General features: G+C 50.8%; 3 protein-coding genes across 11 annotated transcripts in view; 1 reads left to right on the plus strand and 2 right to left on the minus strand.

Annotated features, from left to right (window-relative positions):
* Positions 1 to 387: 387 nt before the first annotated feature.
* PHF7 (PHD finger protein 7) lies at positions 388 to 12,273 on the minus strand. 3 transcript variants are annotated; one of them, XM_025986679.2, is made up of 11 exons: positions 11,559 to 12,273; positions 10,249 to 10,361; positions 9,454 to 9,506; positions 8,987 to 9,078; positions 4,043 to 4,144; positions 3,547 to 3,671; positions 2,926 to 3,085; positions 2,279 to 2,385; positions 1,698 to 1,814; positions 1,146 to 1,270; positions 388 to 948 (listed from the first exon to the last, which is right to left on the minus strand). In XM_025986679.2, exons 2-11 carry the CDS (start codon positions 10,290 to 10,292, stop codon positions 722 to 724), a joined length of 1,152 nt encoding a protein of 383 aa, XP_025842464.1. In that variant the 5' UTR covers positions 10,293 to 10,361; positions 11,559 to 12,273; the 3' UTR covers positions 388 to 721. The 3 variants fall into 3 exon arrangements, 2 of the variants coding, with proteins under 2 accessions (XP_025842464.1, XP_025842454.1); XM_025986669.2 differs by having other exon boundaries at positions 10,249 to 12,273; XR_011994383.1 differs by lacking the exons at positions 388 to 948; positions 1,146 to 1,270; positions 1,698 to 1,814; ... (3 more) ...; positions 4,043 to 4,144; positions 9,454 to 9,506 and having other exon boundaries at positions 6,278 to 9,078; positions 10,249 to 12,273.
* Positions 12,274 to 12,589: 316 nt separating this feature from the next.
* Positions 12,590 to 21,368, plus strand: BAP1 (BRCA1 associated deubiquitinase 1). Its single transcript, XM_025986731.2, has 17 exons — positions 12,590 to 12,783; positions 12,882 to 12,911; positions 13,021 to 13,075; positions 14,043 to 14,175; positions 14,544 to 14,663; positions 15,109 to 15,170; positions 15,253 to 15,395; positions 15,640 to 15,718; positions 16,153 to 16,276; positions 16,565 to 16,712; positions 17,197 to 17,381; positions 17,861 to 17,994; positions 18,527 to 19,005; positions 19,117 to 19,277; positions 19,550 to 19,642; positions 19,767 to 19,839; positions 20,038 to 21,368. The coding sequence occupies exons 1-17, from the start codon at positions 12,747 to 12,749 to the stop codon at positions 20,169 to 20,171; spliced, it is 2,190 nt and encodes a 729-aa protein (XP_025842516.1). The 5' UTR covers positions 12,590 to 12,746; the 3' UTR covers positions 20,172 to 21,368.
* A 537-nt stretch (positions 21,369 to 21,905) lies between these two features.
* DNAH1 (dynein axonemal heavy chain 1) overlaps positions 21,906 to 23,034 on the minus strand; it is a 76,559-nt gene continuing 75,430 nt past the window's right edge. For all 7 annotated transcript variants that reach the window (XR_011994384.1, XM_072720784.1, XM_072720785.1 and 4 more), the window contains 2 exons: positions 22,620 to 22,854; positions 21,906 to 22,078 (listed from right to left, as the gene is read on the minus strand). Coding sequence is in view for 6 of the 7 variants with exons in the window: in XM_072720783.1 (XP_072576884.1) it covers positions 21,937 to 22,078; positions 22,620 to 22,854 (377 nt within the window). In the remaining variant the exon portion in view is untranslated. The remainder of the gene's footprint in view (positions 22,079 to 22,619; positions 22,855 to 23,034) is intronic.

Below are 23,034 nucleotides of genomic sequence, written 5' to 3' on the forward strand. Positions count from 1 at the left end.
TTCCACTCAATGGGAGCATGGCAGTTCCTGCCCTGTTTGAGTCCAGGGCCCCAAGTCTTGCAATAGTGGCCCATTCTCAGCCCAGTGTGGCCTCCTTTGCTGGCTCCCCTCCCTGATGAGAGCCTGTGTTTATTTGTGCAATGACGAAATCTCTTTATGGGCATTCTCTTTATGGGCCGATGACACATAAGTCCCTGCCCATGAAGTTAATTTCCCTGCAAACTGCTTCCCTCCAAAGCAACATGTCTATGTTTGTAGTAGAAAATTCTGCACTTATTCACTGAATTTTATGGATTAGAAGGGTACATTTTCTATTTCCTCATTCTATCCTCCAGGTTCCTCAGTATGCTAGATAAATCCCAGAGTGAATTTATAAGGAGACACCAATGGAGAGAAAAACCTTTATTTGCATAATAATAAACGTGGGTGAAGTAAGAAGAGGCATATGAGAAGCAGATTAGGGTGGGAGAAGAGAAGAAGGCCCTTGGGGATCAGGTAGAAAGAGCAGAGGCACTCTCATAACCACTAACACCCTCCAAGCTTGGCATCTGGACTCTGCTCTGTCCTCACACTCCCCTGGGACTTCTCTTTCCTTGCTTCATACTCTCACTGCTGGCCCTCTTTCCTTGTCTCACAGTCCCAAAGGGCTCCCTCCCCTAAACCCGGTGGAGGAGCACAGCTTCATACCCAAATGTACTTGGCAGCGACTACTCGGAAGCTGTTACTTGGATTTTTTGCAGCTCTTAGTGATTTTGACACCCTTGGACCGCCAGGAGTGGCTCCTCCTGCCACCAGAGGACTCTGGCTTTTCTAATAAGGAAGGTCCTGGCCAATTAGTCCAAGAAGGGCCTGGATTCTCTTCCAGGCTGGTGTCTCTGCAGAAATGCCTCCCAGAGTGGAAGGTGCTGCTGCAACAAGGGATGTCACCTGAGTTTTCTGGTGTATAGTCTGTGGTAAAAGAAAGGTGGAGAGGAAGACTCAGTCCTCCCTCTCTCCAGGAGCAGACCCTTGAGCCTCTCTCCAGCCACTTTCCTTCCTGAACTAAAGGCTCCACCTCAAAGTCCCCATCTGGTGGCAGACCCTTCTTTCCCAGGCACCACAAATCCCCACCCAAGCTCTTAGACCAGACTCCCCTCCAGACTCACCTGTGGCTTCAGCAGAAGGTGCACACTCCTCACACTCCCATTTCTTACTGTTGGATCTAAGAGAGGAGCAGTCCCTATGGGTTCCATGGGATCCACATGTAGCACACAGAATGAGGCGCCACCTCCTGCAGGAAGAGCCAAGGGAAGGTTGTGGGGACAAATATTACACTGACTACTGTTCTCACAATGTTTGCTACAGGCCAGGCCCTTGCTGAGGGCTTCCCAGGCAATTTTCACTATACATTTTACCCATGACCCATTGTGGCTAAGTGCCAATCCCTGGACCCAGCACTCAGGCATACATACTCAAAAGGTGGATTTGGAAAGGAACTGAACCTGAGGGTTGCTCCCCTGAGCACAGGGGAGGAGCAAACCCTGAAGGAACCTGTCCACTTGTGCACAAGTGAGTCTCCGGCTAGTCAAGAATGGAGCCTCAGGTCACCTTGAGGTCTGCAGACAAGAGCGAGTTGCTTGCTCTTGATCACTGTGCCAAGGTCTAAGTCTAAGATGGGCACTAATGAGTGATCATTCTAGCCAGGAGCCTTTCCCTACCCTTCTTCCTCAAAGCTGTCTCTGCCTTGTTCATACAGACAGATGGGGGCATCACAGTGTTGATAGCGCTGATACAACTCCGAGAAAGCCCCTGGCTCGAGTTCCCAGGCAGCATCTCTGCAGCGGGAGAAGAAACCGTAAGAGGCACATGATTGGTGGTGAAACCGTTGTCTACCTGGGAGGAACTAGAAAGAACTCAAGCTAGCACAGCAAAAGAGTGCAACAGGCTGCCCGAATACTGTGAACAAGATGGGCTGAGTGGCCCGGCAGCTGGGAGGGCTGAAATAGGATGAGTAGAACATGGGGATTCATTAGTTTCACATTGGAACTCAAGAACCAACCCCCAGGGAATTCTGATCCCCAAGTACCCTTTTAAGGAACATGTCCACCCCTATTCCTACATTTTCCCCCTCCTTTTCTTTTAATAACTGACAGGCCCTCCCTCCACTCCTTTCCTCTTTATCATATATCAATGCCTGGGCTGCTTCTTCATTCTTTGAATTAACCTCACACTCACCTCCTCTCTAGAAATCTAGGCAACCCACTCCCTGGCTCAATTCCTGCCTTAGAGTTTCCACTACCTGTCTGGAATATGAATTCCCATTCTTAGCATTTCTTGAGGAAACTCTTCTCGATTGTTACACTGTGGACATTTGAAGAAATGTTTTGCTGATGTGTGAGCATATTTCTGTAAGAGAAACACGGAAGAGCGTTGTGTTTATAAATACCATCTTTGATCACCTCTCCACCCCAACCCTCATCTCACAAAACAATGTTGCTAAGAGAGCTTGATTGGGGATTTCCATACAAGGGCTATGGGTAGGCTAATGGGAGGGGTGCAATCCAGGCATTAGACCAGAGACAAAGCTCAATTCAAGAGAGTACCCAGGAGTACCTCAGATATCATCTCTGGTTGTGGGGCTTATAGTGCTGAAAGGTTGCCTTTCCTTCTATCCCAGAAAGCAAGGCTGATTTTGAGGTTGCTTGACTCACTCAAACTTGCTTGCTCTTGCCATCCTGAGGATTTTGCTCAATCTGAACATTATCATGGATGAGGTCTTACAGGTCAAGAAGGGTGACCAGAGACTGGGCTGAATTTCCTCTGACTGCTTGGAAACAGCCCTACATACAGGCTTCCAGGATGGAACACAGAAGCCAAGATGGCCTGAGCATTCCCAGAGTGATCTAGGGAAAATGTGGAAGGTCCCCAGGGCAGAGAAAGCCCCACCTGTATGCACTTGCGGTGGTAGATAGTTTGACTACAACATGGACTCTGGATGTTTTCAACACTTGCTTGGGATAAGTCTTCACAACACAAGACACAGCTTTCCTCCCCTGCCTTCCCCCGTTGGATGTCCTGTGTTGGGCGGTGTTTTCCACAAAATGATCTGAGGAAGAGCAAACAGACTTGATTTCTGGTTTGTCACTGATGCAGTCTTCTAGCTGCCCGGCCTAGGAGGGGCAACCACCCAGGCCGAGGCCCAGTGAACTTCTACACTCATGGGGAGGAGGAGGAGCAGGGGAACAGCCACATGCCTTCTCACAGCTGTTCCTCCACTGAGGAAAACTCCCAGGACTATCTCCACAGACTCCTGTTCCTGAAAGCCCCACTTAGCTCTGAGCAGCTGTCTAAGAACAGCAGCTGTTTTTAATTTAAGAAGGGGATGGGAAGCAAGAAGTAACCCCTGTGAAATCGCCAAGTCAAGACATTGTTTCTCATTATTGAATGGTAGGACAGATTCGCCAGTGAATCAAAACAGGCCTGTGAGAACCGGACTCTGATTTCATTACTGGCTAATTATGAGCAACATGCAAAAGGCCAGCCCAACTTTTCCCCCTCATCACTCACTTATACTCTCCAAAAAATTGCGAAAGGCAACCCCTTTCTTGGCCACAAGGAAGATGGAAGTTTCTGACGCATTGATCCTTCTGGCAGTTGATGGCAGCTCCCTTTTTCTTGCACACAAAGCAGATCTGCAAATGAGATCCCAGGCAGTGCTCAGGGCCCCAAAAAAGACACAGACATTCTGTGGCACATCATTCTATGGAATGAAAACTCTATGAAGCATTTCCTTTCCTCAGTTGACCTGAAAACTCTGGGGGCACCTTAAAGCTGAGTTTCAAGCAACACTAAGTTATTTCTTTCCCCCAGGATGTTGCTCCCTCTTCTAACTTAGGATACCACATCCCAGAGAAGTATGCAACTTAAGGACCAGTTGGGAAATCCAAGGGCCCTTTGACTTCTGAACCAGCGGCTAGGGAAAAGAACAGAAACAGAGGTGGTGTTCAGGGAGGTATGAAAAGAGGCCTACCCGAAGGCACCCATAGGATTCTAGGATTCTAACCTTCCTAGAAGCCCGGGCTGCCTCCTTTTTGATGTCTTCAGGCAGGAATCCATGGAAACCTCTGTTGGACTGGCCCCTCTGAGGCAGCTTGCTAGATAGGATCTGGGAGAGCAGTAGAACCAGGCTGTCAACATTGATGATCAGTGAAACAGTGCAGTGGGGTAAGGAGGATGACAGTGTTGAGCTAGGAAGTAGAGCTTGGTGGGATATATACATTTACAGGGTAATTTACTTAGCAAAGTCTTATACAACATCAACTGTGCTCCGAGTGCTTTTCAAATATTGACTCATTTAATCCTCATAACAACCTCGAGAGGTAGATACTATCAATATCTTCATTTTATAGGAGGATTATGTGACTTGCTCAAAGTCAAAGGACTCCAGAACCTGGGCTCTTACATACCTCTGTGTTACACTGCCTCTCATTTACTGAGGATTGATTTTGTGTGCTGAGCCCTTTGGGGAAACAGTCCCTGTATATTGACTTATTTTATGTCCACTACAACCCTGTGATACAGATGCTATTTGGATCCTCATCTTACAGAGGAGCCCACTGAGGCCTAGGATGGTAAGTGACACGGCTGCAGTCACACAGCAAGGAGGCAGCAGAGCTGGCATTCACATTCAAGCCCACAGAACCCATAATCTTACCCCACTCACTATACTACCCCTTAGTACAAAACAAATACTCTTCTCATAGTATATTCTCTACAGGAAGGGAAACAGGGCTTTAAAATCTCCTGACTAGGGCTGTCTGGGTGGCACAGTTGGTTAGGTGTCTGACTCTCAGTTTTGGCTCAGGCCTTGATCTCAGAGTTGTGAGATCAAGAACAACCCACATTGGGCCCCATGCTCAGCACAGCCCCTCCCCCACCGTGTGCCTGTGCTTTCTTGCTCTCTCCCTCTCTCTCTTCCCAAATAAAAACAAGCCACTTAACTATAGTCATCCTGCCCTATTGGAAAAGGGGAGGAATTGAACTTTTCTTTAAAAACACAATTTTAAAGATTTCTCTTATTTTTTTAAAAGATTTTTTAAAAAGATTTTATTTACTCATGAGAGACAGAAAGAGAGAGAGAGAGAGAGAGAGAGAGAGAGAGAGACTGGGAGGCAGAGACACAGGCAGAGGGAGAAGCAGGCTCCATGCAGGGAGCCAGATGTGGGACTCGATCCCTGGTCTCCAGGATCATGCCTGGGACCGAAGGCGGTGCCAAACTGCTGAGCCACCGGGGCTGCCCAAAAGATTGTTTTTTTGAGAAAGAGAGAGAAAATGAGCCGGGAGAGGGGCAGAGGGAGGGGGGGAAGCAGATTCCCGGCTGAACAGGAAGTCCAATTCAGGACTCCATCCCAGGACCCCTGGACCATGACCTGAGCCAAAGGCAGCTGTTTAACCGACTGAGCCACCCAGGGTCTTTCATCTCTGAAAAGCCCCCAAAGTGGATTCTAGAATGGGAAATTAAGGAAAAGGATGATAAACTGTTCATGTACCCATAAACTTTAATGTATGTGTATGTACTTTGGAAGAATGTCAGCACCTCAGCCCCATCCTAAGAATCTCCCCAAAATACTGGGGAAGGTGCTGGACTTCCTACAGTGATTATATGTAATGTGTAATGGGGGCCCGGGTTATTTTGATATAGAAAAGGTGACCTTACACAGTTAGATGACTTGAAGACACTTGGATTATAGCTATGTTTTCCCAACTAGGCTTAAAACATATCTATTTTACACTAATCATCTCAGGGCTTTAGGGACTATATGAGTGATTTCTGTTTCCTTTATACTTCTAAGTAGTACTACTGTTTTCTACAATGAGCACATATCATTTCTATAAACAGAAAAATCAATAGTGAAAGATTATAAATAATCTAAATGTCCTTTAAAAGTGGTTTGTTTTGGGGATCCCTGGGTGGCTCAGTGGTTTAGCCCCTGCCTTCGGCCCAGGGCATGCATGATCCTGAGGTCCTGGGATCGAGTGTTGGGATCAAGTCTCCCATCAGGCTCCCTGTGTAGAGCCTGCTTCTCCCTCTGACTGTGTCTCTGCCTCTCTCTCTCTGTGTGTGTGTGTCTCTCATGAATAAGTAAATGAAATCTTAAAAAAAAAAAGTGGTTTGTTTTAATACTTTTTGGCACACCCATACCATGGAATACCAATTAACCTCTAAAAAGAAAAATCTAGATCAATATGGAAAGATCTTCATAAGAGTCAAGAGGTAAAAAACAAGCAAAATACAAAACACTGTGTATAGTATGTTTATTTTTATGTTGAAAATGTGTATGCTTGTAAAGGCATTGAGATTAACCAAGACCGGACACCCAAATCAGACGGAACTTACAGAAGAGGAAAATCACAGACCAATCTTTCTCATGAGTAGAGGTGTAAAATTAAACAAAATATTAGCAAATTGAATTTAGCACCATATAAAAAGGATAATACATCATGATCATGATCAAGCAGGGCTTATCCCAGAAACATAAGGTTTGTTTAACACTGAAAATTAAATTGCTCTAACAAACCCCATAAACAAAATAAAGGAGAAAAATGATCATCTCAATAGATGCAGAAAAAGTATTTGACAAAGTTCAACACACATTCATGACATCCTCAGCAAACTAGAAATACAAGGAAACTTCTTTAATCTGATGAAAAGCCTACAGCTAACATCATATTTTAATGTTGAAAAATTGGATGCTGTCCTCCAACGTTGGGAGTAACACAAGGATGTTCACTCATATAATTCTTATTCAACACTTGATCGAAAGTCCTAGCTAGTGTAACAAGGAAAAAAGAAGAACTGAAAGATGGAAATGAAGAAGTATAACACTCTTTATTCACACTACATGATTGTGTACCCAGGAAATCCTAAGGCATTTACCACAAAGTTTAAAAATAAAAACTATTGAACTAATAAGTGAAGTTAACAAGATTACAGGATATAAAATCAACATACAAAATAAACTGCATTTATATATACCAACATCCAAACTTGAATTGAAATTTTAAAATACCATATACAATAGCATAAAAATCACAAAATATTTAGGCATTCATTTAATAAAAGATGTGTAAGATTTCTTCACTAAAAAAATTGTTGAATAAAAAATAAGTAAAAAAAATAAATAACACATCGCTGAGGCAAATTTTAAGAGACCCAAATAAATGGGGAAATACATCACATCCATGGATTGAAGATTCAATATTACTTGTTAATTCTTTCCAAATTGATCTATAAATTCAATGCAATCTCAATCTCAACCCAAATAGGCATTTTTAGAAAGAAAAATTGACAAGCTAAATATAAGATTTATGTGGAAAAGGACCTGATAGCCAAAATAATCTTTAAAAAGATTGAGCTTATAATACTTAATTTCAAGACACTATGAAGTCACAATAATCAAGACAATGCAGTACTGTTGTAAGGATGATGCACAGATCAATGACATAAATAAATCATCCAAATCCACAGATATATGATCAATTGATTTCAATAAAGGCACCAAGGTAATTCAATGGGTAGACAAAAATTTCTTGGGAGATACACAGAAAGCACCAACGATAAAATAACTGATAAACCGAACTTCATCAAAACCAAAAACGTTTGTTCTTCAAAAGATACCATTAAGAAAATGAAAAGACATGCCATGGACTTGGAGAAAATAGTAACAATACACATATCTGAAGAAGGATTTGCATCCAGAATATACAAGAAATTCCTATGAATTAATAATTCAAAATTACCCTACTTTTACAATGGAAAAAATATTTGTACAGACACTTCACAAAAGAACATATGTGAATGGCCAGTAAGTACACAAAAAGAAGCTCAACATCTTAGGTCAACAGAGAAATACAAATTAAAACCATAATAAGTAAAAAAAAAAAAAAAAACCATAATAAGTAAGATGCCAGTACAGACCTCATAGAATGGCTAAAATTTAAAAGATTGACCATATCAAGTTCTGGCAAGAATATTGTGCAATTGGAAGCCTCATAAATTGCTAGTGGGAGTGTAAACCGGTACAACCACTTTGGAAAGTGGTTTGGCAACTTCACATAAAGTTAAACATACAGTTTAGCGCACAGCCAATAAATCCACTCCTAGGCATTTGCCCAAGGGAAGTGAAAATGCATGTTCACAAAGAGGCTTCAACATGAATATTATAGCAACTTTATTCATAATAGCCCCCAAATAGAAACAGTTCAAATGTCCATCAACAGATGGATAAATAAGCCAATTACAAAATATTCATAGAACAGAATACTGCTAGGCAACAAAAAGGCACAAGCTACCAATACATGCAACAACATGGATGAATCTCCAAAACACTGCATTGAATAAAAGAAGCCAGACACAAGAATACAATTGCTGCATGAAGAGTAAGAGTAAGTATAAGAAGAGGTGAAAGTAATCTTATACTGCAGAACAGTGATGATCTCTGAGGCAACTGACTGGAAGGGTATAGGTGGAAACTTTCTGGGGTGATGGAAATACTTTGATTTGGGTAGTGTTTACATGAGGATGTATGTTACATCCCCATGATATAGGAGCTTATAAAAACTCATAAAACTGTATGCTTAAAATTGGTGCATTTTATAGTATGCAAATTATAGCTAATTTTAAAAAGCACAGTAGGAAAAATAGCTCTAAGGACAGTTGATAGCATGTGCTTCTGGGGAGAGGGAGAAAGATTGGGAGAGATTGTTTTGGGAAGCGACTTATTGTACATAACTTTATACTGTCAGGACTTTATAGCAGGTACATACATGACTTTTTATTTATTTATTTATTTATATACATTACTTTTTAAAGACTAGATTTGAAAAAGAAAAAAGCTACTAAGACAAAATAAGTAGGACTATGGATCTGAGGCTGGGTGAAAAACAAAGAACAGACTGTACAGCAAGAGCCATGAAACATTCAAAGCAAAGGGGACCTTATACTCACAAGACAAAAATAATGCACGCTGAGATTGTCTTTCTGAAGAAATTCCCCCAGTTTTTCGGGATCCCCAGGTTCTCGAAGGCATAGCCGGCAAACTGGAAGAAAGGATGTAAAGAATTCATTTTGGGAGTACAAGGAGGATTGAGTGTTGGGAAGAGGACATTTTGACAAGGAGGAGGTTGGGATGAAGTGTTGCATGGTTATCAGTTAGGCCTTTGTATCATTTTGGTCACATTTGAGGAAGTTGGCTGCAGCTGCTCACTTTATATACTTTTATCTCAAGGGGCTTTGTTTCTTGAACTCTGGATGAACCATTTAAAAATCAAGGATGCTGAGTTCTTCAGGGTCTTAGAGAATTCTAGGAAGTTAAGTAGGATGGACAGTTAGAGAAGCAAGTTTAATGCCCTACAGAGGTGGCCTTTGCTGAGGTCAGAAGGCAGCGGTTGAATAGAACCTCCAGTCTTTCTTACCAGGCCCTGAAGATGGCTTCTTTTGGGTTACCCTCCTTGTCTTGGCAGATTTTCTATACAAGAGAAGGAAGAAGTACAAGGTAGTCTTTGAGGATCCTATCAACGCACCTTGTAACATTTCCCTCAAAATGCCTCCACCGATCTGATAAAGGACCAAAATATCAAAAGGCTAAGACATCAGTTTCTTTTTTTATTGTGTATTTTTTGCAAGCACAAAAGAGACCCACAAAGTTATTTGAATTACGTGAGATTGTAATTATCTTTCTGTTCCTATTAGCTGTGCTGCCTTGGTAGACTGGATGAATATAAGAGCAAATCCTCTTTTACTCTTTTACTGTCTCTTTTGCCACCTACTCTGAATCTCTGGCAGTACCATGTTCACAGAGCATGACGAAATACTAAAACTGAGTGCGAATTTCCTATTGTGAGCCACTACTCTTGACTTTTTACATGTATTAGGTCAGTGTATCTACAGAAGGCTCTAAAAAGTGGGTGCCATTTTAATGCACATTTTCCAAGTGAGGGAACTGAGGCATAAAGAAAAGAAGTAACCTGTCCCAGGTCACCTAGTGTCAGCAAGTGTTAGAGCCCGGATATGAATCTAGGCCGTAAGGCTCCAGAGCCAGCACTTTGCTACTGGGGTCAGCCCTGGGCAGCTTCCAGGGGACCACTGGTGTGTGCTTCCACACTACCCAACCCCAGCCCTCAAGATCACAAAGGGAGCAAAAAGTGCAGCATATACCATGGGTCTTTGGACCGTTTCTCCCAAACTCCCTTATGTCACACCTACTCTACCTCAATCTTTGACGTTCCTTCTTCTTTTCTTTTATAGTCTTCATTCGCTGCTGCCTCTCTCTCCTAACTCGAATTCTTCTATACTATTATGAGGACAATACAGGCTCTTCCAGCTGTAAATATAAACAGGGCTTGGTCAGCAATTTAATTCTACATTTGGTACCACAGGGTCAAAGTAACAGTGTACTTTAACTGCCAACCCAGGTGACAGAACAAAGGACTCACCCAGTATCAACACTAGTAGTAGCCAATTAATGTTAAATCGCCATCAAAACCGTTCTGGGCATTTTACCTGTGTTAACTCACAAAACCCCTGTGCAGGAGGTACCATTACTATCCCCGTTTTCAAGGTGAGGAGACTAAGACCCAGAGAGGTCACAGAGAGGCACTTGCCCAAGATCAGAGTTACTGCTATTACTCAGCAGAGTAAGAATTGGAACCACCGCCTGACCTGACTAAAATGGGTCTTTGTTTTTTTCGTGCCCCCTAAATGCATGAGGTAGCTAGCACTCAGGATAAAGAGGCTCATTTTGCCTCCAGAGTATAGGCGCCTTAATTCTACCCAGTAAGGGCTTGGAGAAAGCAGCTCTTTCCAGGCAAAGGAGCCCTTGGGATTTCGGCTGCCTGAAGCAAGAGCTCCCTCTAGTGGGAGACAGGAGAGAGCACTGACAAATCACCCCTTGGTTCCCGTCACCAGGCTCAGCCGGCCTCTGAGGTTCGGTCTGCTCCCGACCTTGGCCTAGATCTGAGCCACGGGTAAAGCGTCCCAGGGTGGAGACGACACCCTGCCGTCTCTCCCCCCACCACCGTCAGCAGGCCACAGATTTCGTTCCATTAGTTAAGAGGGAAATCCCTGGAAGGGAAGGGACGATTGAAAAAGACCTAGAATTCACTGCCATGAAGGACTGTGTCTAGTCAGGGGAGAGGGGAAGGAGGATTGCGTTTCTTCAGAGGAGAGCTGAGTGAGTCAGGTCACTCCGGGGAGAGAGACTCCAGCGCCCCTTGTCCTCAGAGCCGGGCTGGGGAGCGGGAACATCTGCCAGGACTGTCCGCTGTTCTCCTTGGACACAACGGCCAAGGCCACTAACTAGCTGCTCGGAAAACCAAGGCTGCGGCTTCTTAGTCGGCAAAAGCACTTGGCCTCAGGAGGGCGTGAGCTAGGGGATCCACTTTCGGGGCTGCTGAGCGGCTCCGGGTCGTTTTTTGTCTTTTTGTTTTTGTTTTTTTTTGGCGGGGGGAGGCGAGGGCGGGGCGGGGCGGGGGGAGGGGCGGAGCGGGGAGTCCCGGCCCTCTAGCGACAGAAAGAAAACCTTGAAACGTCAGTTCTTGGCATCGCTGGATCAAGACGTTCCTGGAGTGGGGTTCTGTGCACACCGGTGGTTAACGCAAGACGCAGCGGTCTTCAGAGCATCCGAGGAGGGGCGCTGCCAACGCCGGCTCCCACGAGCTGCTCAGTCCAGAGATTTCCTACGAGCGGACGCTCCCCTCAAACGGTCACCGAGCTGTTTCACTGGATGCGTGCTGGGTAAAGGCTTGTGGAAAGAAATTAAAAATAAAGTAGCGTGTTCGGCCCCGCCGCCGCAAGAATAAAACAATGATTTATTTGGAAAATACGTGTCGGTGTGGCCACAACCGTCCCCGGAGGTAACAGCCGGAGGAGGGGCTCAAGGAGCATCCCGCGGACGCCAGGCCAGGCTCATGTCGCGCCTGCCGGGCGGCGGGTGCGGGGCCGGGCCGGAGATCGCGTCCGCCGCTCGCTCCTCACGGTCGCGCACGGGCCGCCGCTCCCGGCCGGGGCCGCCCGCCCAGCTGTCGCCGAGGGCGCTGCTGTCCGGAGCTTTATGCTTTATTCGTTGTCACAAGCCGTGGTAGCTACCTCACGGGCGGCCGCCCCGCGCGGTGACTGCGCCGGCGAAGGGGGAGAGCGCGCAAACGGGGGCCGGGTCACGCGGACTGCGACCCAGGGAGCCTGCGGCCGCGGGGACCGCAGCGTCGCCAACCGTTGGTGGAGCTGGACCGCTAACGGCCGCGCGCCCTCCCCGCCCCACCCCTTCCTCTCCCACGGCCTGCGCCCGGCCCCGCCCCGCCTCGCCCCGCCTTTTCATCTCGCGCGGCCAGCGCCCCGCCCCGCCTTCGCCCCGCCCCCCTCGCCCCGCCTCGTCTTCTCGCGCGGCCAGCGCCCCGCCCCCACCTCGTCCCGCCTCTTCTCGCGCGGCCAGCGCCCCGCCCCGCCTTCGCCCCGCCCCTTCCCCCTCGCCCCGCCCCCCGGCGCGAGTGCCGGACCCTGGAGAATCGATCGAGCGGAAGACAAGCCCAGAGGCGGGGCGGAGAACGTCGCGCCGTGGTGACGTAGTGCCGCCGGCGCGGGCGGGTGACGCCAACTGGGCCCGTTGTCTGTGTGTGGGGCTAGGGGCCCCGGGGCGGCGGGGGCTCCCGGCGCGGGCGGCGGTGGGTCGGGAGGGCCTGGACATGGCGCTGAGGGGCCGCCCCGCGGGAAGATGAATAAGGGCTGGCTGGAGCTGGAGAGCGACCCTGGTGAGGAGGGCGCTGGGCGGGCCGGGGGCTGGGGAGGCCTGGTGCGCCCGAAACGCGCCCGCCTGACCACCGCCTGCCCCTCTTGTCGCCCCACCCAGGCCTCTTCACCCTCCTGGTGGAAGATTTCGGTAAGAGCCGCTCCTACCCGCCGGATCCGGGCTATCGGGGCCCACTCCCGTGTCCTCGCTCCACACCCAGGGGCTGCCCTTCCCGACTTCTTTCCTTCCCTGATCGCAGGTGTCAAAGGGGTGCAGGTGGAGGAGATCTATGACCTTCAGAGCAAATGTCAGGGGTGAGTGGCTTGGTGCCAGGGCCTTCCCTTACACCCCGAGAGCAAGGGAAGGGCCAGGGGAGGAGTGCCCCTCAAGGGAGGTAGTGTAGGAATCCCCAGTTATAAAATCTCATGCATGGAAGCACCTGTCTTTGGGTGCCCTCCTGACCAGGCTGATGTTTTCGTTTTCTCCCAGTCTTCCTTCAGCACCTCCCTTTGTGTAGTAGTCCCCTTCCCCCAGTACAAACCTAACCGTCCTTTGGAGTATAGTTCAGCTGCCTTTTCTGGTTTCCCAGCAGGAAGGCAGCCCCTTCTCTTGAACCCACGTCACACAGTGCCTACTGTAGTTGACTAATTTCTGTTTTCATGTACCCGAGTGCCGGTGGCTTTAATCCCTTCATAAAGGTCTTGTATTGATTGGTTGGTGTGTGGCATCTGGCAAGGCCCCTCTTGGGTGACCAACCTCAGGGCCTTGTCTTGGTGGTTCTGCAGAATAGAGGTGTGGAGGGACTACAGTGCATGAACTGAGAGGTCTGTTTTTATCTCCCAGGAAAGAAGGGACTGACAATAGGTATTCGTTTGCTTCTTTCACTGCCCTGGGGCCTAGGCCTTGGAGTTCACAGTGAGAATTAGTGTTTAAATTCCTCGATCAGAGTTTTTTTCTTGCCTTACCAGTCTGTTCCTACCCTGTCATGGGCCATGGGTTCCAGCTTTTCATCTCTTATCCCAGAACCATACACTTCATGAGGACACAGGGTATTCTGGAGCATCACAGCCAGAAGCTGAGCTTGACTCCCTGCGGCAGGCTTCTGGGTGTGAGGGCTCAGGGCCACTTTGAGCATTGCTGGAAAGAGGCCAGGGTAGAGGTGGGATCCGGGAAGGACACCTGAGTGGCAACACAATACATGGGAATAGGCAGGAAAAGAAAGGGGAGGCTGATTGCCTTCCCCCACTTGACTGGTTTAGCTTTATCCCTTACTTTCCCCAGCCCAGTGTATGGATTCATCTTCCTGTTCAAATGGATCGAAGAGCGCCGATCCCGTCGCAAGGTCTCTACCTTGGTGGATGATACGTCCGTGATTGATGATGATATTGTGAATAACATGTTCTTTGCCCATCAGGTCTGCTGGGCTCTGTGATCTGTTTGGAGGGTGGGATACTGCCATTGTCTTTGCTGGGAAGTGGAAGTTGGGGAAGGCAGGAGGAGGAGGAGACAGGCAGATAGCAGGAGTGGTGATTAGAGAAGTCCTCTGGCAGAAGGAACTGAGCGCTTATTCGTTAAAGAAAAGGGAGTATCTTCAGAGCAGGGTGGTGCTGAGTCCTCAGACGCTTGGGTATTTAGTTGAATGAACAAATGTGGGGGGAGGTGAGGGAAGCTGATGAGTTTTGTTGTCCAGCTAGGACTGTCCCTCTCTGGATCCCCATTCTCAATGAGTGTGGCTTGGGGTGAGGCATGCTGCATGTGAGTGACTGTTCTTGGGTTTCACAGCTGATCCCCAACTCTTGTGCCACTCATGCCCTGCTGAGTGTGCTCCTGAACTGCAGCAGTGTGGACCTGGGGCCCACCCTGAGTCGCATGAAGGACTTCACCAAAGGCTTCAGCCCAGAGGTAGGTCATGGTACCTCACTCCTGGCTCTCAGCTTGCCAGGCACATCTGACTCCCAAGTCCACTTGTAAGGCTGCCACATGACATTTGACACCATGAGGCCATTTCCTTTTCAGATTATTTACATGCTGTTTGACCCTTAAATTTTAGTCCCAATTGTCAGGAAAGACCTGAGGAAAGGAACATTCCTTAAGTGACACTCTGTTAGGACTTTGTCAGGTCTGTGTCTGGCCATGTTGCTCTCCAGTGTCCACTCATAATGTGCAAGAATAACTCCATCCTTCTGGGGCTCAGGAGTTCTCTTCTGTCCCCACTGACCTCTCAGGAGAATCCGTCTGTGCTTCTTCAGGTTCCTGGAATGCCTCCAGGCCTATTCTCCAGAGCTTTGCTTCCCACCCTGAGGTCCAGCTGAGAAGTTGTTTTGATGTCTTATTTCTTTCTCTCTAGAGCAAAGGATATGCAATTGGCAATGCCCCAGAGTTGGCCAAGGCACATAATAGCCATGCCAGGTGTGTGGGAGCTGTGGGAACTGATGGGAGTTGGGGTAGGAAGGGTTGTCCTGTTCTAGGCCCTGAGTATGTCCTTCCCTAGGCCAGAGCCACGCCACCTCCCCGAGAAGCAGAATGGCCTTAGTGCTGTGCGGACGATGGAGGCGTTCCACTTTGTCAGCTATGTGCCTATCACGGGCCGGCTTTTTGAGCTGGATGGGCTGAAGGTCTACCCCATTGACCATGGTAGGGACCTTTTGGGTTTTTCTGCTTACCTTCTGGGGAGCTAGGGCTCAGGGTCCTGAGGTGTTTGGGACCCAGTGGCAGGGGGTGGGAGTTGACATCTATCTCTGGCTGGAAGGCACCCTGCACACACTATCTGACTACCCCAGACTCCCTGACTCAACTGCTCTCCATCTTCCTTCCCATTCCCGACCTACCCAAACTCCGGGCTTCCCACCTGCTCACTCCTCATCTTGGTCTTCCCTAGGGCCCTGGGGGGAGGATGAGGAGTGGACAGACAAGGCTCGGCGGGTCATCATGGAACGTATCGGCTTGGCCACTGCAGGGTAAGGGCTCTAGGCTTGCCCTGCTCTCTGGAGCTGTGCCCACATCGGGAGGGACACAGAAGAGGGAAAGAATGGAGGCCACATTACTCGTGCAAGGCCAGATCAGCTTAGATCTTGGGCCTCCCAACTCCTTGCCCTATGTCTCACCTAGGCTTGCCTATGGCCTGCTTTGGGACAGACTGGGGAGGGGCCTTGGTGGAACCCTAGGTGGCCCAGGCTTGCTGGCTTACTTGCTGAAGGCCCCTCACTCAGCTCATCGGAAGGTACCAGCTCAGCTGCCTAGCATGCACTGCTAGCTGCTGCCTGCCTTTTGGGGTGGAGCTTATACCTATGGCTATAGTTGTGACTTCCGGGAGCCCCGCCAATTTGTTCGCTTCAACCTGATGGTGGGGCTGTGGTGGGAGCTGCTCTCACGGCTGCGGCTGTGACTGCAGGGAGCCCTACCATGACATCCGCTTCAACCTGATGGCGGTGGTGCCCGACCGCAGGATCAAGTATGAGGCCAGGCTGCACGTGCTGAAGGTGAACCGTCAGACAGTCCTGGAGGCCCTGCAGCAGGTGGGGGCCCCTCCTGCCATCCCTCTTCCCCCCACTGGGGCGCATGTCTCTGATTCTCAGATCACTCTTTATTGTGGACCTGTTGAACTTCAATTGACCATTCCTATCCTCTGCTTTCCTTGTGGAAAAGCTGGGACTCGGGGTGGGAGTGGGAATAGCTTCTTAAAGAAGGTTTGGGTTCAGCTATTGTCTTTCATTGTGAAGGAATGGATAGTGCCAAGGCCCTTTGCTTCCACGGAGCAGCTGGGGTCTGCTTTCATTCCTCTGAGCCTTGGATTCTGTTTTTAGCTGATCAGGGTAACACAGCCAGAGCTGATTCAGACCCACAAGTCTCAAGAGCCACAGCTGCCTGAGGAGTCCAAACCAGCCAGCAGCAAGTCCCCCCTGGCACTAGATGCAGGCAGGGCCACAGCAGCCTCCGAGGGCACTCACACAGGTACCAGGGATCTGGGTGCCTCCCCTTCACCTCATAGCCACCCCATCATAGCTTGAGCTGAAAGGCACAAGCAGAGCTTGTCTTCTTGTATGGACGCACTTGGGCAGTGGTTCATGGGCTCCTTTGGGAGGTGCCTGTAGCCCTCCTTGAAACATGGAGAGCGGTCCTCCCCTAAAGAAAGGCACCTGTAAAGGGTGGACATTACCACAGCCCCTGAGCCTTCTCTAGAATAAATATTCCCTTTCTGGTTTTCTTAAGAGGTTTTTTTTTTTTTTTTTTTTTCCTGTTTCCCTTCCTTTTTCCATCTCATCCTTCTGTCTTATAATGGGCCTATGACCCAGAGCTTGCTGACTCTCATCCCTTCAGCTAGTGTACCTGTTCTTCTTTGGCAAGGGAGGAGGGAGCAGTGCTATGTCTGGTGGGTGGGGGACGGGTTATCCTGAGGATCTGGCTGAAGGTCCTGCCTGTGCTCCTTTTCTCTCAGATGGTGTGGAGGAGGTAGCTGGTTCATGTTCTCAAGCCCCAACCCACAGCCCTCCCAGCAAACCCAAGCTGGTGGTGAAGCCTCCAGGGAGCAGCCTCAACGGGGTTCCTCCCAACCCCACTCCCATCGTTCAGCGGCTGCCGGCCTTCCTGGACAACCACAACTATGCCAAGTCCCCCATGCAGGTGAGCTGGGAGCACCCTTGCTAAGGTTCATCCAGTATTCTCTTGAGAGGCTGCAATAAGCAATTTCTTAAGGTGGTTCCTTGGTGTCCACCCTATACCAAGGCCTAGGTGGCCAAGTCTCTCTGTTACCCAGAAGCCCCCATAGGGGCTTAGAGAGGCAGAGAGAACTCTAATTTTCAGTCCACTCAGCATTGGGGCAAGATGTTTAGGGCACATTCCTTGGTATTATTCTATGAGGTAGGTTTTGCTGGCAAAGTAAAGGCAAATGTTTCAGGGGTGCTCCGTTTGTCTTAGAAGCCTTGCGTAGGCAGGTCGTGTGGGTGGACAGCAGCCTCCCCAGGAATCCAGGGTGGGCTCTGGAGTAACTGGGGTTCACTGGACTTGAGCTGGAGAGCCTTATTGCCTTTCTGGCTATGAGTGTTATCTCCAGCCTGGATTGACTGGTCCCTGCTTATGTCTGCCCTGGGTCTCTGCCTCAGGAGGAGGAAGACCTGGCAGCAGGTGTGGGCCGCAGCCGAGTTCCAGTCCGCCCACCCCAGCAGTACTCCGATGATGAGGACGACTATGAGGATGATGAGGACGATGACGTGCAGAACACCAACTCTGCCATCAGGTCAGCCTCGGCTCTGGAAGACTAGAGGCTCAAGTACTGCTGATCCTATCTTGAATATTCTAGCCCATGTCTGAGGTTGCCCTTTAGCATATAACACTGAGCACCTACTGAGTATAGGGTCCTGTGGGAGGCTGGCACACAGGGGCTGACTCCAGGAGGGCTTAGGGCAGTGTTGAAGACATGTAACCAGACAACAAGGCATGTCCTGTTGGGAGGTGGCCTTTCAGCTAGGCCTCAAAGGATTGGATGAAGCAGGGATGGAGGAGATGGGGTGGGGAGGAGTTCTATCCAAAGACGTGGCATTGGCAGAAGGCCCGAGTGAGGCTGCTGGCATAGACGTGTCCTTTGAGAACACATGGCTGGGCTTTTGGAGCTTCGGGTTCCTGGCTTGGAGGGTCAGGGTGCGGGACCAAGTATGAGGAGCTGCAGTGTCACTCCCTGGAGGCCAGGATGTGTCCAGGGCTATTGTGGGCACTGCTGGGCGGGGTCACTTATCCCCTTCCCTTGGCTCACCTCTCATTGGGCCCCCTAGGTACAAGAGGAAGGGTCCAGGGAAGCCAGGGCCACTGAGTGGCTCTGGAGACGGGCAGCTGTCGGTGCTGCAGCCCAACACCATCAACGTCTTGGCTGAGAAGCTCAAAGAGTCCCAGAAAGACCTCTCAATTCCTCTGTCCATCAAGACAAGCAGTGGGGCAGCAAGCCCAGCCGTGGCAGTCCCCACACACTCACAGCCCTCACCTACACCCAGCAACGAGAGCACAGACACAGCCTCCGAGATCGGCAGTGCTTTTAACTCACCATTGCGGTCTCCCATCCGCTCAGCCAACCCAACACGGCCCTCCAGCCCTGTCACCTCCCACATTTCCAAGGTGCTTTTTGGAGAGGATGACAGCCTGCTGCGTGTTGACTGCATCCGCTACAATCGTGCTGTTCGTGACTTGGGTCCTGTCATCAGCACGGGCCTGTTGCACCTCGCTGAGGACGGTGTACTGAGTCCCCTGGCGCTGACAGGTGGGCCTGGGACTGGCTCACTGGCCACTTGGTGGACTGAGGAGGGAGGTGGCCAAGTGACCACCAGGTGTCCTGCACTCTGAAGGGTCTTCTTATGCCTTCTCTTCCCAGAGGGTGGGAAGGGTTCCTCACCCTGCAGCAGACCAAGCCAAGGCAGCCAGGGGTCCAGCAGCCCGGAAGAGAAGGAGGTAGTGGAAGCTGTGGACAGCAGAGAGAAGCCTGGGTTGGCCAGGCCTGGTGAGCCCTTGAGTGGGGAGAAGTACTCCCCCAAGGTGAGTTCCTTTGCAGCTTTCTCTTCTCATCTTGCCAGAGGGAAGGGCCTGAGGCACTGTTGCTCAGGTGCTGGGGTCTTGGAGTTCTGGTATAAAGGTTAGTGGCTGAGGCCAGGCGCCAGGAAGACTGTCTGGGTCGGGGAGCAGCAGGGGCCTTGGTGGGCTCTGTGGACTCTGGCTGCTTCTCCTTGCCTCCAGCTGCCTCTTGGTGTGTGGGGGGGGACTTGATGCTGGCCAGCCCCCCTCAGGGGGGCATTGCGGGATTTTGGCAGGAGCTGCTGGCACTGCTGAAGTGTGTGGAAGCAGAGATTGCAAACTATGAGGCCTGCCTCAAGGAAGAAGTGGAGAAGAGGAAGAAGTTCAAGGTGGGTCACCTTTCTCCCAGCTGCTGGTCCTCTGCCCATCTCTTCCCCGAGATGCGACCTCCTGAAGTCAGCTGGCAGCTGCTCTGGGGCAATGGGCTACAGTGTTCATTTTTCTCTCCCACAGATTGATGACCAGAGGCGGACCCACAACTATGATGAGTTCATCTGTACCTTCATCTCCATGCTGGCCCAGGAAGGTGAGGGGACTTGGCACTGCATCTTACCTGGCATGCCCCGCTGAGAGCCATGTCCCTCAGGCCTCTTATGGGGCTTGAGCAGACTGGGGCTCAGGGATGCCTGAGGGAGCCTCGGCTCCTGGCCGGGGCTTGTGGCCCATTGAGTGGGTGGCTGCTGTGCATCCAGCCACCTGTTCAGTGGCCTCTGCCTCTTTGCAGGCATGCTGGCCAACCTTGTGGAACAGAACATCTCCGTGCGGCGGCGCCAAGGGGTCAGCATCGGCCGGCTCCACAAGCAGCGGAAGCCCGACAGGCGGAAACGCTCGCGCCCTTACAAGGCCAAGCGCCAGTGAGGACTGCCGGCCCGTACTCTGCAGCCCGCTCTTGCCGCATGGCCCTCACCAGGGCCCCTTCCCTGCCCCACTCCCCGTCTTCCCAGTATTACTGAATAGTTCCAGCCAGAGAGCCCAGCTCCGAGAATGGGACCCAGGCTGGATTCCCTGCATTGTGCCCCAGGGCCTGGCAGGACCGCTCAGCCCCATAGTGCTCTGGAAGCAGCAGCTGGAGCTGGGGCGCAGTGAGGTGCTGCAGCTTCCTCCACAGCCGGCTGTGGAGTGGCAGGACCTGGCCTTTCTGCCTTGGCAGCAGAGTATATATTTTACCTACAGAGACGTCTATTTTTCTGGGCTCTAACCCATCTTGCCACCACTGTGTTGACATAGCCAGCTTCCTGACTGCATTCTTTCCAACAGTTGTCATCCTGGTGGGCCCAGGTCCCTGCGTCATGCTGGAGTCATGACTGCAGGGGCACAGCTGGGGGCCTGGGTGGGTGTTGGGCCCTGCTGCTCTAGCCTCAGCCACCAATCGTCCCTGTTGTGAGGAAGCCAGGTCTGCTCTTCCTCCTGGGAGAGCTCCAAACTCAGGGACCCGGCTGCTAGGCTGGATGGGGAGCGGGGTGTCCTAGTAGGGGTGGGATGAGCAGCCTGATGGGGTCCCACGCCTGAGCAGAGAGCCGTTTTTTGGCCTATAAACTCCCTTCCTGGCTTCAGCAAGGCTCTGGGGCTCTTTGCCTTCAGTGTTGTAGCCCTGGCAATGGGCCTGCCTTGGGCTCCTGGGCTCTGTCCTTGGAGCCTGGGGTTCAGAGGAGCCCCTGCCCAGCCCCTCAGTATTACCATGTCTCCCTCTTCTTAGGGATAGCAGAGACAGAGCAGCTTGCAGGAAGCTGACACCACTCCCCGCCATGCCAGCTTCCTCAGCCTCTGCAGGGCACTCAGTGGGGGACAGCAGGACTAAGTAGGACAACCAGTTGGAACCCCACTGTTCCCAAAGGGCCTGATGCCAAGGGGTGACGAGCCCAGCACTGTCTTCTGGAGCTCAGGCCCCAAACGTAGCTCCATGGCCTCTGCCAGTTGGCTTTGGAGGTGATCTAAGCAGCCCCCTTATCTGTACATAGTGACTGGGGCAGGGGATGGCTGGCCAGTATAGCAGCTGACTTCTCTGGCCCCTGTAAATATTGGATCAATGAATGAATAAACTCTCCTAAGAAATGACCTCTCCTGTGGTTGCTGGCCTAAGATTTACAGGCCAGGCTGTGGTAGGAGTGAGGACCTAACCAAACCTGGGCCAAAGGTCTTGTGATCAGAAAGATGAGAAGTAAGTATTCTCAGGCATCGATGCTTCTGGGGCAGAGATTCTTGGGACCCTAGATCCAGGAGTTAGAATCTGAGCTGAGGAGGGGCTTTGGGTGGACTGTGGAACCTGAAGAGGACACTGGGAGGAGAGAGCCATGGCTTTCATCCAGTTCTGATGGCCCTGTGACCTGAACAGATGCTGGGTCTCTGAGTTGAGGAGGCAAGGCAAGGAGGCCTCTAGCCCTGCCTGGTGTGCTGTCCCTGGAGAGGCCCCCTGGAGGGCTCAGCTCTACTCGTGTTGAATTTGGACAGGTCCAGCAGGTCAAAGCTGCTACCTCTGCCATGTCTCCACTGCTCACCACGATCACCCTTGAGGCTGCTGCAGCCCCTCAACCCCACTGTTGTCCTGTTTGTGAGTCCTGCAGAGGGGCACTGACAAAGGCAGCTGAGGCTCAGTGGAACTGCTTAGAAAACAACTTTAATGGTCTCAGCTCCTCTGTCCTGAATCTAGTAGTCCAGGGCACAGATGAGGGCCACACCACGCTTTATCCAGTGTCGCTGGGGCTGATTGGAGGGGATCTCCACAGCAATGACGTAGTTGGTGGAGTGGCCTGTGGTTGATAGTGTTCCTGGGCAGGCAAGAAGTGAGGAGGGTTAGGCTCTTGGTCACAAGAACAGGGACTGGGTAAAAGCAATGGACTCAGCCAACTGAGCTGGAGCAAGCAGGGGCCTTGACCCAAGGGGGAGCCAGCCTGGTGACTGGGTCTGGCCAAGGCTCAGGCCTGCCCAGGGTTATGGCACTGACTGTTGACGACGGGAATGGGAGAACTGATGCCTCTGCTCATTCCCTGTTGGACCCAGCCCAGGCCCACCTCCCCTTCAAGCCTCCATTAACCCGTCTGAATTGTTAGCAGCCTAGGGCTTCCAAGACCTGGGTGAGGCCGGCTGAGGGAAGCAAGAGGAGGGTGAGCTCAGGGGCCACTGCCCACAGACAGCCCAAGTTCTGGGCATTACCCTGCCTGCTGCTGGTTCAGCTCTGTCCTGGCCAGGTTGCTCTCAGGAGTGCTGATCGGCCTCTCTTGGCCATCCGGTTCAACTAACCTGTCCAGTTAGGCTGGCCCAGTCCTGAGCCCCCACCTGTGGTGCAGGTTCCCCACCCTGGCCCCATACCAGCTCGGGTCAGCGTCTTGTAGATGGGACACAGGTAGAAGTTCTGGTCCTGGGTCTTGCGGTTGTGCGTAGGCACAAGCCAGATAACAGCCATCTCTGTGTATAGTTCCTTGGACCGAGATTCGGCCAGTTGGAAGGCTGCAGGGTCCCAGCGGGCCCCTTCCAGGAACAGCCCATGAATGTAGCACCCCTCCTTGGGCCTTTTCTTGAGCTCTGACACTGACTGCTGCATTACCTGTGGTGGGCACAAAGACATGCCCCCCACGTATAAACACCTGGAATCTGGGCTAGGATTTAGGTTAGGAGGCACAGACTCCCTTCTGAGAGCCTACGTGCCCATTATTCACCCACTACTTCAGCTGGCAGCCTGTGGTCTGTGTCCTGCCCCTAGGGGTTTCCTGGGGGCTCAGAGCCT

Source organism: Vulpes vulpes, chromosome 9 (assembly GCF_048418805.1).
Source record: "Vulpes vulpes isolate BD-2025 chromosome 9, VulVul3, whole genome shotgun sequence".
Lineage (NCBI taxonomy): Eukaryota > Metazoa > Chordata > Mammalia > Carnivora > Canidae > Vulpes > Vulpes vulpes.